This window comes from Lichenostomus cassidix, chromosome 10 (genome assembly GCF_008360975.1).
Source record: "Lichenostomus cassidix isolate B80296 chromosome 10, HeHo_3.0, whole genome shotgun sequence".
In the NCBI taxonomy this organism is placed as follows: domain Eukaryota; kingdom Metazoa; phylum Chordata; class Aves; order Passeriformes; family Meliphagidae; genus Lichenostomus; species Lichenostomus cassidix.
Genome location: NC_139491.1, coordinates 13808522 through 13822520, shown reverse-complemented (window position 1 = coordinate 13822520; position 13999 = coordinate 13808522). Strand labels below are relative to the sequence as shown.

The 13999-nt window shown below is 37.7% G+C and overlaps 1 protein-coding gene across 1 annotated transcript in view; it reads left to right on the top strand.

Moving 5' to 3' along the window:
* The window catches only part of ADAM10 (ADAM metallopeptidase domain 10), a 42284-nt gene that overhangs the window by 4713 nt on the left and 23572 nt on the right, over positions 1-13999 (top strand). Inside the window, exon 2 of the mRNA XM_085070755.1 lies at positions 3767-3917. Coding sequence (XP_084926881.1) covers positions 3767-3917 — 151 coding nt within the window. The remainder of the gene's footprint in view (positions 1-3766; positions 3918-13999) is intronic.

The following is a 13999-nucleotide window of genomic DNA, read 5'->3' as shown; positions in this document are numbered from 1 at the left end:
TCTGATCAGTTTAACACAAACTTCACCTTTTAGAACAGTGCACGCTTGATTTATCCTCTTATGGGAAGTTAAATGTTGCTCTCTTTTACAATGATGTGCATAAAATTAATAGATATTTATATTTACATGGGTTAACTTGCAGTACTGTTTATTACTAGTTGTCTTTTTGTGCATGGAACTATCTTCCTTAAGAATTTCCTCCAGAATCTTCACAGACACTGAGATTAGTCTGACCAGCCTATAAATCTCCAGGCCCTCCTCCTTGAAGATGGATATGACATTTGTCAGGAACTCTGTAACAATAACTTTTCAAAAAGGTGATGAAGCCTTGAAATGGTGTCAGCCATCTCCCTCAGCACTCCTATCTGATCCCATGGACTTCTGTATATCCAGGTGGCTGAAGTGTTCCCTAGCTCATTTCATCTGCTGTGGGTGCTTCTTCATCCTGCAGACTGGGAAGGGTTTGTCTGGGGGGAGAAACTCTCTGTGGCTTTCTCTGGGAGAATAATTGACCAAGGAGGCATTGAGCACAGACCGCCAAACAACTGTTACAAACAATGTGGGTGCTCACGCTGTGCCAGGAAGCTTATAGCTAAAATCACATGGGTGATCCAGTTTACCCTTTGCATAAGCCTGGTTAGAAGGTGAGAATACAAGCCTCAGACTCCACACCTGTCCAATGGGATTTGTTTGTTCACAAAAACAACAGTACATCCTTTACTTCACAGCACTCTGGGGATACTGAAGAATTGTATATCCACATACACAAAACATCTTTCACAGGGGCTGTCACACTGAGACATTTGCCTAAATGCTCTGCTGGATTCTGTTTAAAGTCCTTCCTTGTATTTAGTTCTAAACCCATGAGAGTAAAGCTTCATTCCTGCAGGGAATTCGTCATAGGAAATGCCACATCTAGTTTATCAAGTCTTTAGAAGGCTGTACTGTCAGGTTCAGAAGCCATCCCCTTGTCACTCTCCGATGTCTATATCCTGACGGGTTTCTGTCTCCTAGCTTAGTGTTTAGGTGAAGTGTAATGTTGTCTTATTCCACCAGATTGCCTAGAAAGGCATCATGCTGTCTTTGTTGATGGCAAAATGACACATGCCATTTGTGGAGCAGTTCCCATAAACTACATTTAGGCGTTCATGGTTCAGTGTTTCTTACTCTAAGGTTCCTGATTGTATCCTTAATTGAAAAGATGTTTGTCTTGCAATCTCTATGAAAAAACCCCAAGCCCCTAGTTTTTCTTACAGAAGATAATGGCAGTAGGTTGTGAGAGAGGCTGGGATCTGGTGTGTGCTATTGTAATGATTTCTTGGGGTGTGCCACTTCCAGATTCTGGGATAGACTTCTTCCTGTTCGCTGCAGTCTTCTAATTACAGAAACTAGAGCTAGTAGTTGTACCTGCCTCATGTACCTCACTGAAGTTTTCTTTCCAGTTTCGTGAACTTTTGCCTCAGAATCTTCTAGATTCTTGTGTTACTGAGGTTGAGCTACTTATTAAGCTACCTTGATGAAGAAGATAATCCCTTCTGATAGGTAGCTGGTTTGATTAGAAGGAAATTGCGATCAGTTGCAGACTTTGAACGCTGTAGGAATATTGATGTTGCAGAGGCTTCTAGAATTGAAAGTGTTCATTTTGAAGCCTGAAGTCGCTTTTTGGAGAAGCTATAATGTTCTATGTGGTATGCAGCTGCTCTGCTTAAGCAAGAAGAGAGCAGCAGGAGTGTTTGTGTTAAGTGTTTGCTTTGAGAGTACTTAAAACATAAGGAGTTCTTTAAATTTTGGAGAAAGGGAAAAGAAAGTGATGTTTCCCTGTGTGATCAGAGAAAGTGTATACATTTTTTTATTAAGGAAAAAGGTTTTTGCTTAAAACTCTTTCTGTTTTTCCTTAGCTGAGAGAACGGTTAGAAAATCTTTTAATGTCAGTAGTCTTTTGCTGTCTTGTCACAGTAGTTAGCACTTAAAAACTATTCTTTGTGACTCAGTTAAATGCAGTCTCTCATCTTTTCACATGGTCATGAGACCTGGATCGAGTGCCAAGTGTTATTGGGTCTTCAGTAAGTTGTCACACTTCAAAACTTTTTTTCTAGGTGCCTGAAGCTGTTCAAAGTATGTCTTGCAATACTGAGAAGAAAAATGGTCTGTCACAGTTTTAAGAAGTGCATTATTAAAAGCTTCCTACCACAGAAAAGTTAAAGATAATTCTGGAGCGTAGAAGTTTACACATTCTGCAGTAAACTAACTCTCCAGCTTTTATCAAGTTCTTAAAGTGAGTTATTAATATTGTATTCTATTGTATTATGTTCATTTGACAATTAAAACTTCAAGTTTTAGCTTATATCAGTTAATTTTGAAGCTTGTTTTTTTTAATGTTGACATTTCTGGGTCATATACCTGGCATTGGAAAGCATGTATCTGTAGTCAGGCACATGTATACTGTGCATGGTCTCAGGCTCATCTGATTTGGTTTATAGAAGTTCTTGGGCTATAGGAGGTATTTCTGCTTCATTTTGGTGGGATTATGTTGGAACTGTTGAGAGAAACATCAGACAGCGATAACATCTTTCATCCTTAAAACTCCTCCTAGTTACTGAAACTTTGCAATGGTCCTGTGTCTTACTTGGGTTAGCATTCATGTAGACTTTCTTGAATCAAACATTTTAAATGTTTTAAGACACCTAAGACACTTTCTGAAAAGCTGAATGAGAATGGATTTGTATTTTGAGACTTAAGAGTGAGAGGAAATGAGAATGAAGTTTTGTTACTGGACTGTATTTGCAGTTAACAATGAAGAGTCAACATTTGCAGTAGCCTACAGTACTGTGAGGAAATTTGAATGTGATTTCTCTGCAGTATAGCATTAATTGAATTTTAAGCAGATATGACAGTATCATCATGTGCACATGGCTTCTAAATGCAAGTGATGCATTTGAAAGCATTAATTTACTGAATCGTCTTTTTAGATATCTGGAGAAAAATATCACGTGTAGTCTCTGAGAACTCACATTTTGGTTGGTTTGAAGTGAAATTGATTATGAGATACTAGCAGAATTCAGAGTTCTTCTGGTTTTCTCCACAAGTTGAATTTTGGGGTTTTTTTTGGTGATTAGTGTCTTTTCCTCCATCACGATAGGAGGGTCAAAATCTTCCCCGTTTTCTGCAATGAACTCATATTAGTATGACTCACAAATATTACCGGAGAAGGAAGTGAGCAAAATAGACTGAACTGAATCTACATCTCTGGAGATATATTTTAATAAAACTTTTCCATGTGGTAGAACATTCCATGTGATACAAAATGTGTTGCTAGGTGGCATGAGTTGCTCTTAATTTCCCTGGATATTTCACATGTAGAATACAAACATTCTGAGTAGATACTGTGGTGTCATGACTGCAGAGTGAAGGTGGAAGGACAATTTCAGGGAACCTGAAGAAAGATATTCAGCTGTTGCACTCATTTAGAATCAGGAGTGCCTTTCTGAAACATCTCTCAAGGATTCTTGTCTACAGTGATGTGGTTTGCATTGTGGAGTAGTTTTGGAGTAAATGAACTATCCATGTCCACCTGATGCACTTGTAGCTGCAGACTGTGGTCCCACAGACTGGACACAGAGTGCAATGAATCTGAAGTGTACAAAGGAGAAAAAAAAAGCTAAAATGTATATAATGTGGAATTTGGGTCGTTGTCACCAGCTGCTTTGCCCCCAGATCTGCCATGCCTGGTAGCATGCTTATAACCTTACTTGTCTCTGTTTTTCAGGCCAGTATGGAAATCCTCTAAATAAGTACATCAGACACTATGAAGGATTGTCCTATGATGTGGATTTGTTACACCAAAAACACCAGCGTGCCAAAAGAGCAGTATCACATGAAGATCAGTTCTTGCACCTAGATTTCCATGCTCATGGAAGGTTAGTGATATTTTAAAAGGTGTTTGTTTTAAATATTTTATTCATATGTGTTTTAATTATAGTGAAATGTCAAGGATGAAACACAGCTATCAAAATAACATTAGCTAGAATACACTAAATTGCACTGTTTACAGCTTCTATGAAGTATTTTCTCTCATGTCCAGTTTAAGTATGAAATTGTTGCTGGTAAACACCTATTCAAACATCTGATGGTAACTATTAATACACTTTGAAGCTTAAACATTGTAATCATCCTTGGAACGGAATGATAGTTGGTTCCTAGTTTATAACGCAGCTTTGGGTTTGTTTGGTTTTGGGTTTCTGGGGTTTTTTTTCCCAAAAATTGTGGCAAATTGCCTGAGGAGAAAATGTAAAATTTCAAATTGCATTTGAAGCTACAAAAAAGGCCAAAAAATGTTCTGTTTTGTGTGTACTGTTATTTGATTTTTTGTGTTATTGTGAAATGTAGAAATCATTTGATGTGGGGAAAGATGGTTACTGTTACAAGACATGCTTTGCCTTGCATTTAACATGTAAGATCCAGTACAAAGGTTAGATATTCAGTGTGACCAACTGAAGTATAATTTGTAAGTTTTCACTTAGGAAGACCTCATTGCGATTTAGAATTGCCTGCCTTATGTATAACCCAGGAAAACAGGAAGAAAGTTAAAGAATTTGTGTCTGTATCTTTGTTTCTATGACTCCCTCCTTTGCAGCATCCCTGTCTTAACGTATTTTAGGAATGTGTAATACCCTTGCTTTTCTGTTATTTCAGTTACAATTTAAGTATTCAGAACTTGATGAATAAATGTTAGCCATTTATTCATCATCATGTGTAGAAACAAAAGAACTTTAACAGAGAAAATGTAAAACCAGGTCTCCTGAATCTGTTTGGGATATTGTTTTATGAGTAAATGTTTTGCTTTTGTGCCAGCTTGTAATTTCTTCAGGGAGTGAAGTGTTGTTCCTGGAGGTTTATGATGTAATAATGACTAATTTCAGTGCATATTCCCAGAAGGTTAGCATTAGGGGTGTATTTCTAAATGCCATAGAAATGTAACCCAAGTCCTGAATTTGACGTCCTGTCCTTAAAACCATGTTTTCAAGTGTCATTTTTAGTCCAGGGAATTTTATTGTTTAAAGAAGAGTCATAGTGCTGCTGTCTTTGCTGTAACTTCACTGGCAGTCTCTAGTCTTCCCTATTAAGTTGTTCTAATAAACAAGAGTGCAGAGTAGAATGCTTCAGAGGCTCCTCACAGTGGAAACCTCTCTATTTTTAAATCTCCAGCAAGGTTGCAAGACACTGAAGTTAAGTTGGAGTCTAATGCTGTCCCTTCTAAGCTGTAGGCTGGTGGATAATTTGGGCTCACTGAAGTGTGCACTCTGCAGAGAGAAACTGGCCTAACCACATTCCCAGCATCATCCTTGTGCTAGCACTGGTAGTACTTAAGCCATGCAAGGAATAGCATCTGGAAACTAATCCATCTAAAAATTATTTGGAAAAAAAATCCATCTGACTTGAAGGGGTTATAGAAGAAGGTTGAGATCATTCTTTCTGGGAGCAGGCCACACTTCAGTCCACTTGAGCAGGTTCATCTTGTCATTGGTAAAGATCCCATCATAATCTTCTGTAAGATAGAGCTCTTAACTTAGCCTGTCAGTTCTCTTTGTGTGTGAGGGTGGGTTGAAAATCCTTATCCTATAGAAATGGTAGTTGCACCTAGGATAATGAGGTCTAACAAAATTTCCTCTCTTATTTCACAGAGGAAGACCAGACCTTAGTCAATCAGGCTTATAAATATTTTGATAACAGCAACTGTTACTCATGAAGGAAAGTGCTGGTGTTTATATGTGGAATTGATTCTAAATCCCTATGGTTTGAGGCACAAATCCATCATTAACTGAGGAGGCTGATTGGAATCTGACTGTAAGGTCAAACCAGTCCATAATTTAGGATTTTGGTATTTTCCTGTGGCACATCCAATGCTTCCTGCTGAAGAGAGGGTAGTTGACCGGATGTAAATTTAGTCCAAAGTTCCTGTCAATCAGTTTGGGTGTGTTCTTACAAAATATATTAATTTTGCTTTAAATACGAGTTAGGAAGAATCAAGTGAATTGGGTTTTACTTCACAGAGTCTGTTTATTTGCTTTGAAGGTGTGTAGCAGTTTGAGAAGCTGCACAAATAGGATTGGCTTTTTGCAGTTGCAGCTGGTTTATTGTGAATAACTAAGTGATTTATGTCATCACTGAGAAGGAAAAAACGAAAACCTTTTTATCAAGTATTCGAGTTACTTTGTGTGAAGGTAGGAAATAAAGCTTTTGCAGAACACTTAAGCCATTTAGATGTAGGCCATGGACTTTTACAGTGCTGTGGCATTTAAATACAGGTGGTGAAACTTAAAGGCATTCTGTGCATATGGAATTTGAGATTCTGAAAACTTACACCTGATCTTTCTTGAATGGCCTTTTACCAAATGGTTCGTTAGGGTTTGTCCAGGTGTAGTGGTTTATTGTCACACAGCTGTCCAACTTGCATTCCCTTAACTCAATAAACATAGTAAACAGCTTCCACTTACGAGGACTGAAATTACAGTCTTGTGTTTTGATTTGGATTCTAATGAAATGGCTGCATTTTGTAGCCAGGAAACAATGGAAAAGCTGTCCTAATATTTACTGCCATTCTCTGCTGGCAGCAGCAAGTGATGCTGGGCCACAGTGGTTCTCAGGCTGTATCTCTGTGACCAGTTGGAACTTTCTAAACTTGATCTTTCAGTGTGTGCCAGAGGAAGCACCTGCTGGTCCCGTGGCCAGTCAAGATAGGAAAGCCATTTGGCTGCTTATTTTTCAGTGAGATTAGTTTGTTCTGTTCAACGTAGAGGCAAATTTGGTGTAAGAAGAAAGAGTGCAGAACTAAGCAGCAGTGGTGAGAGGGAGGATGCAGTACCAGGCTTTTCAGTGGTAGTGCTGACATATGCAGGATAAGCATTCATCAAACTTACAGTTTCAGTGTCCAGAAAATACTGGCAGCTACCAGTATTTTAGGATTGTGTAAGTAGCATCTGTTCTTTTCAGAAGACTGTTTGGATTTAAGAACTGTATCTCACAGTACCTTTCTGTTGAAAAAGGGGAAAAAAACCGCCACAATTCAAATATTACATATTTATACCAAGTTAAAGTGACCATTTAACTATGGGTTAATACTTTAATAATGAGATACTGAAATGATGGAATTAAATGCAAAGCTACCTTTTTTCACACCAGACTCAGTAATTCTACAAATGGATGTATAATATCCCAACATTGAGAAACCCTCCCTGTTTAATGTTCATCTGAAAGTTAGATGCCACACAATATATTGTTAAAACCAGAAATTTTTTGAAGTTCTTGTTGTTTGATAATATAAAATACAACTTGTTATGTAAATGCAATGAACTAGACTGAATGAGCTACACTATTCAATGCTGAAACACTAACTTAGTAAGACAGTTAAAATTACTGAAACTAAGCTACAAATCCTTATTAGTTCTTTTGAATAATAAACCGTGTATTAGATTAATTGGCATTATTGCTTCCCCAGTGGTGCAAAATGTGCTTATTTCTAAAATGCCTCAAGTTGGAAGGAATATGAAGGTTTGAAACCATCCTGGTTGTGTATTATAGCTCTTCCACTTACTAGTTTATATTGAGTGTTTTAGTGTGAGTTAATTTAAGGTGCCCTTTGAGTCCAGGGAAGGCTCTCACAAAGCTAATGAATGCACAGCATTAATACCAGGAACTTGGTTAATATAAAGTAGTTTTTTAACCCACCCTACAGCCCTTCCCCCCAAAAAAACAACCCAAAAAGCAAAACACAGCACAGACACACCCCCCAAAATACATGGATTGATTGAAAGAAGAGCAATGCCTTTGGCACCAGCTTGAGATGCAGTGAAGCATTTTAAATAGAGTAACTTCCTTTTGCATGTCAAGGTAATGTCAGTAGTTTCAAAAAGGAACTTGGGACATCACTTGAACTGATGTTGGGTTTTAGATACAGTTTTCACCTGATCACATAATGTATACTTGCACTTGTTTGCTTACTGGACACAACTGTTCCCCTGCAGAGAAACTAGAAAGCTTTCTTCACATTTTCAGTATAAACATTTGCAATATATTAATCATAGAATGTCTTACACTGAATTCCTATCACCTGTAGAATGTCAGAAATATGCTGAATACTTCATAGTGATTTCGAGGACAGAGCTTAAAAAACTTGGATGAAGTCTGATGTTCTAACTGTACTTCTTTACCTAGAGACAAAACTCTGAATTCCTGAGGTGCTGGTGCATTCAGAAGGGGAAAAAAAAGTATGTCTGTGTATTGTTTAACTCTATTTTCAGTCAAGTTTTCATTTTATACATTCCTAGTAACTTACGCTTTCTTATTTTTTTGCTTGATTTGTCCTGTTAATTGTCCATCCAACCCACTTTCACTCCTTCTAGATTAGTTAATGACTCTTGCTTGGGAAAGGTGCCCAGACAACTTGAGTGAGCAGTTGAATTTTCAAGTGGTACTACTTGAACACATGATAACACGTGCTTATTCTTAAATTAAAGATATATTGACAACTTCTTTCAGGTGTCTTACAAATTAGCTACATTATTCTGTAGATTCTTACCTAAAATTTTATTTTCTGAAAAACCCTGTAAATTGTTAAATTCAGCCATTTTTGTGGGAATGTATGGTCTATACATGATCCTTATACAATAAGAAAATTGTGGATGACAAAATTTCAGAGTTTTTAATTAAATCTGAGGGGTTTTTTAAATTCTTGGTTCTGTAGTAATCTGTAATTCCTCATATTGCCCTCATTATTCAGAGCTGGTAAAGGTTTGTGTTTAAACAAGATAATTGTTGGCTGTATTTGAGTAGGGTATGGAAACAAAGGGGGATACCTGCAGAGAAACAATACTTGATAAGTTGAATTTCAAAGGTGATTTTCTGAGCATTCTGCCATGCTGAGATGGACTGAAGTAACTGAGATACTTACTCTTGGATTGAAGAGGACTTTATATTGTCAATTTTTGGGTTTTATTACTCTAGATGTTCTTTTCGTGGCATTTAATTTAAGTACTTTTTAAATTGTCCATATAGCATAGTGCTCAATTCGTGAAATAGCTCTGTCTTCTGTGTTCTATGAGCCTGTCAGAACAAAAAGCAGATTCCATGTTACTGGACTAATCTGAAAATATATGTTACGTCTCTTTCAGTTCCACGTGCACTTAAACACACCCCTAAACAGCTCAACTTCTTAAATAGGTGCTTTAGTGGTCATCAAACAGAACTGACTGGTTGGCTTTGTGAGGCTTAGGAGAATTATTTTCATGAATTTTACTGAGTGAATTTTTTGTAAAGTTCACTTACTGCAACTCATTTTAGGCTGTCCTGAATTTAAAAAGGAAAAAACCCCAGATGTCTTTAGTTCTTACTGTAGTCTTTATAGTATTATTCACTGCTCTGTGGCAATTCTTCAATCATTACCTATCTATTCTACCTTTTAAGTTACATACCTTGACAGATAACTTGCCTGGCAAGAGGCCTGTGAATCAGGTGTCACTTCCTACACCTGTTTTGTCAAAAAAACCTAAAACCAAACCCACCCTCTGTTGATGCTTGTAGGTAAAGCAGATTTGTCTTGCAGAGAATTGGGAAGCAGGGTCCTAAGTTCTTACATGTTTTTTAGTTGAAATGAAGTTAAAAAAATTCTAGAGGCTGAATCTGTGGGTTAAATGTCTTGCATTTTAGGAGTCTGAATATGGTGAGCGGGGTTATGTGTAGCCTTCAGGAGAAAAGGTATTTGATGTTTGGCTTGGGTTTGTCTAGGAAACACTTGGTACAGTGGTGTTGGACTGGTGGGACAGCCAGCCAAGGTGCTGCGTTTCCACTGTACTGCTGAAATTGGTATTAATGGTTTACAGCTCTACTCCTTGGCCAGCAAATTTTAGTAGACATAGTCATGCTCTGAAAAAATCGTGTTCTTAAAATGGAAAGCAGTATATTTAACTGAATGTACCTAAGCCATGTGCTCATATTGTCAATTAGTGGATTTCTCTTCTGTCTTGTTCAACTAAGAAAGCTTCTTTCCTAACTACTTTCATAGTTTGAATTCACGTAGTAGCTATGCTCGTGCTTTTATTCTAGTACATCTTTACCTGTTTTCTGATTTTTGATCTCATCTTTTTGGTAGAACATGGCATTGCATATAAATAGCCAACTTTATGTAAATATGAGTGGGAAGGTCATTTTTGATACACAGGAAGCCAAGCAGTAGAATCTGTACTGAACTTCGCAAAGAAGTTTTACTGAAAGGGAAAAAAAATGTCAACCTTGGGTAAAGGCTATTCTGTCTTTGAAAGCTGCACATCATCCTCTTCATGACAGAGAGATACTTTCTTACAGTGTAAATTAGCTAACGTGTAGCTACTTGTAATCCTACTTTTTGAAATCCTACTTGAAATCCTACGGTTTCTGTTATCTGAGCTAGCTTGTGTTTGCAGCTGTGTGTATCAAGAGTAATCAGTGGCAAATGGTTTGGAATGAAGGCTGCATCCTCAGTGTAGTGTTCTAGAATACCAAGCTTAGCAAGTCTGACTTCTGAAGGTCAGGAGAGACATCTGAATAACCATAGGTGTCATCCTAGAGGTGTTAATGGAAAACAAACATAAGTTGCAAGCTTTCTGGCTGGGATGGCTGAGTGTTGAAATGCTATAGAGATTGGGGTTTAGATAAATACATACTGGAGGATGATTCTGTGTGCATATAGGTGGATCAAAGAAAGAGTGATAAACCTGGAGACCCTATCATGTGCTGCTTCAAATATAAGTTTTCTTTAGTGTAAGTAGCAGGACCATGGGAATTATCAGTTAAGTGATGAAGTATGTTGTGTGGATTTAATAGTAAGTTAAAACAATGAAAAAAGAATCTTTAGAGTGTGATGGTTCTGTAGAGTTGTGGGTAGTATAAACCCAGGTTTAGGTTGTTAAGCTAACAATTAAGCCTTCTATTTACTATAGCTCAGAGCTGGAATGAGTCTGACAGTGTTGTGGGAACTGAGTAGATTGTGGGAATGCCTCATGGAAGCAGTTAGGAAGAAGAACTCAAGTTACTATTCCCTTCCATTTATTGACCACTGCCTTTCCATTTTTCTGAGACGAGAGTCTTTGAGTTCTTAGGTAGGAAAAGTAAGGATAAAAGACTTGCACCTCAAGCAGCACAGTATTTTCTAGATGCTGACTTGTGAGGAGGCTCATGGAGCCACAGCTGTAAGGATTTTTCTGGTTCCTACTGGGAAGGAAAGACAGTGAACCTAAATGGACTCTGCTTGTACTGAAGTTGCATTCCATACTGCTGCCAACCCATCCCCTTCAGCTTCCTTTTCCCAGTCACTTCCTCCAGCTGTGGAGTAACTCCTCCATCTCCTTTTTTCCCTTTCTCTTTTTTCCACAATCTCCTCTGGTCACTGAGTGATTCTGTGAGCCTGCCACCAGTTATAGCAATTTGACTGAGGAAAGACAGAAGGGGGAAAGCACCAAGTGCCCTTTTTATGTACCAGATAACAGCTTTTTCTGCCAGTTTTGTGAAAGTCTGTAGACTTGGTACCAGTGACCCAATGTATTGGACATTCTGTTGTAGTCAAATCACTGATAATAGACAGTAACTCGTATTAAAAAGAAATGGAAGAATAGATTTGGCGTTAGCTCCTGCATGTAAGCATTTATGTGTCTTTTACCACATGTCAGTATATAAATGTGGCTTTTTTTTTTATTTCCTTTCAAGTACTTGCTCTGATTAGAGCATAGGATCAACATAACGTGAGCCCATGGGAAAGTACTGGGTTTTAGCTAAAAGTGTGGTGCTCTCAACTATAATTTTTCTTTAATTATGACTGAATTGCTATGTTACTTGCAAATTGGACATAGTGTCCCTGAGGTAAGCTAAAAAGAAATAAAAATCTACCTCTTGATAGCCTTCAGGGTACTGCTCTTAATATAGAAGATGTGGTTTATTATCAAACCAATTATATAATTAAATATATATGTATATATGTATATATAAGTTTTAACAAAATTCTGTCTACAACCAAATGGGCATCCATGCAGTAACTAAGTAGCGTCCTCTTACCGTATCAGTTTTCAGATCCGTGGAAGACAGAAGCAGTAACAAATAAGCAAGGTCAAAACTTGGTCTTTATTGATTTAATTCTATTCTAGAGATCACTACTGCTGGGAAATGTCTTCTGCAAGGTAAAAAGTGTGTAAATAAAAGAGGCATTATTTTTCTGAAGTTGATCTTCTGCCTGGTGTGTAGCTAGGCTAGGGAATAGCTTAGTTTGCACTGAGAACTCGGTGCATGCTGTAGTAATGGTAATTGCCAAAAGGCTTATTTGAAACTCCTTATTTCTTCCATTGTGGCTAGTTTAGAAACCACATTCAGTAATGATATGGACAAATTTGTTTAACTTCACTGGAGTCTCCTGTCCTCAGAAGAATTCATGAAGTTACTGGATTTAAGCCAGGGTAGAATTTATGTTTGAAGTTAGGTGATCTGTTAAAGTTGTTAATTATTGGTAGTGGAGATGAATAGATACTTGTTTACTTCTCTACCCTCCCCGGTCCCTTTCCCTCCCACAGTCCCAAGTTGTCTTCTCTCTCCTTTGGTGGGGGAGAGGTAAGGGAATATTTGTCAATATTTCATTATTTAGAAGGTGAGCAGTCAGGCAGATAATCCTGTCCTCATCAAGCATGTTTGAATGACTAAGAAAAGACCTGTTTAAAAATAGCTGAGAGATGATCAGGTTATCTAATAGTTTAACTAAGTTAAGAAATCAAATAGAGAATTGTTAGTGTGAAGCACAGCTGAGTTTTTGGTATTCGAAATAGTTCTCTAATCTTGCTTTCAGGCTAACATCAAGTCCTGGGTTTATTCCCCTGCTCTACTGGTATAGACAGGAGTTAATACATGAGAAGTCCTGTATTGTCTTTCACTGTGTACTTCAAAACCATAGAAAATTGCTGATGCAGTTGAGTGTTAGAGACAACTGTTGCTCAGTTTTATTTGAGATGTACATGAATGCAACCAGAAAAATGTAATTTTAAATAAATGGTGTTTGTACTTCTGAAAGAAAAGTGCTGTATAGATTGAGGTTTTTTTTCCCCCCAAACCTACTTTTTTCATGAGGAAGAAGCAGTTTTAGCCATAATGGGTGCTCTTGCTGAGATTAGTAGTTATTTCAGTTCATCATAAAGACAGAATTACAGACTTCTTATGGTAAGAAGCCTTCTATCAAATACTAGAGAAGGGAGGAGAGATTCCAAAGAGTCCAGGATCTCTTGCCATGCAATGTCAGTTCAGATCCTGAGTCTGATCCATCCTCAAATGGGAGAACTCAGTCACAGTGAAAGCTCAAACTAAACTGGAGTTCAAATCTGTGTAACACCCTGAGCAGTGTATTATATCCACAGTGGCTATAACTTTTTCAAGTACCTGAATAAAGTTTGTCATATTCTCATCAGTGTTGGTCTTCATTTCTTTCTACCTGTTTATTTTTAACTTCTGCCCAGAAGAGCCACATAAATTGGCTTCAAGTCTCCACACTGCCCACCACCCCACCCTTGAAAAATGTGTTGGGTAATCTGTGTAATATTTTGTCCTACCAAGTGTCTCTGGGTTGCTTGTTCATGTTATTTCATCTTTCTCATGAACCTCTGGGTTACCAAAGGACTGTTGTTGCAAAGGTAGTAAAAAGACAAACTTGAAGAAGAATAATTTTTATTTCTTGTTTCTCAATGACTCCAGTAACCTGGTGCATCTGCAGTGAACTGTTCCTTCCTTTGTAACAGGAGGATCTTCCTCATAAAATACATCTGTGCTGAAACTGTGATAGGAGCACTGCTGGGCTTGGCACAAATCCTGAGTCACAGGGAATTGCTGAAGTTTAACCTTCCCCATCTTCCAGCCACATCTCAGAATTTCATAACCTTGTAGTAAATACCTGTGACACATTGCCAGAGGAAAGTACTTGCTTTGAAGCTTTATTAACACT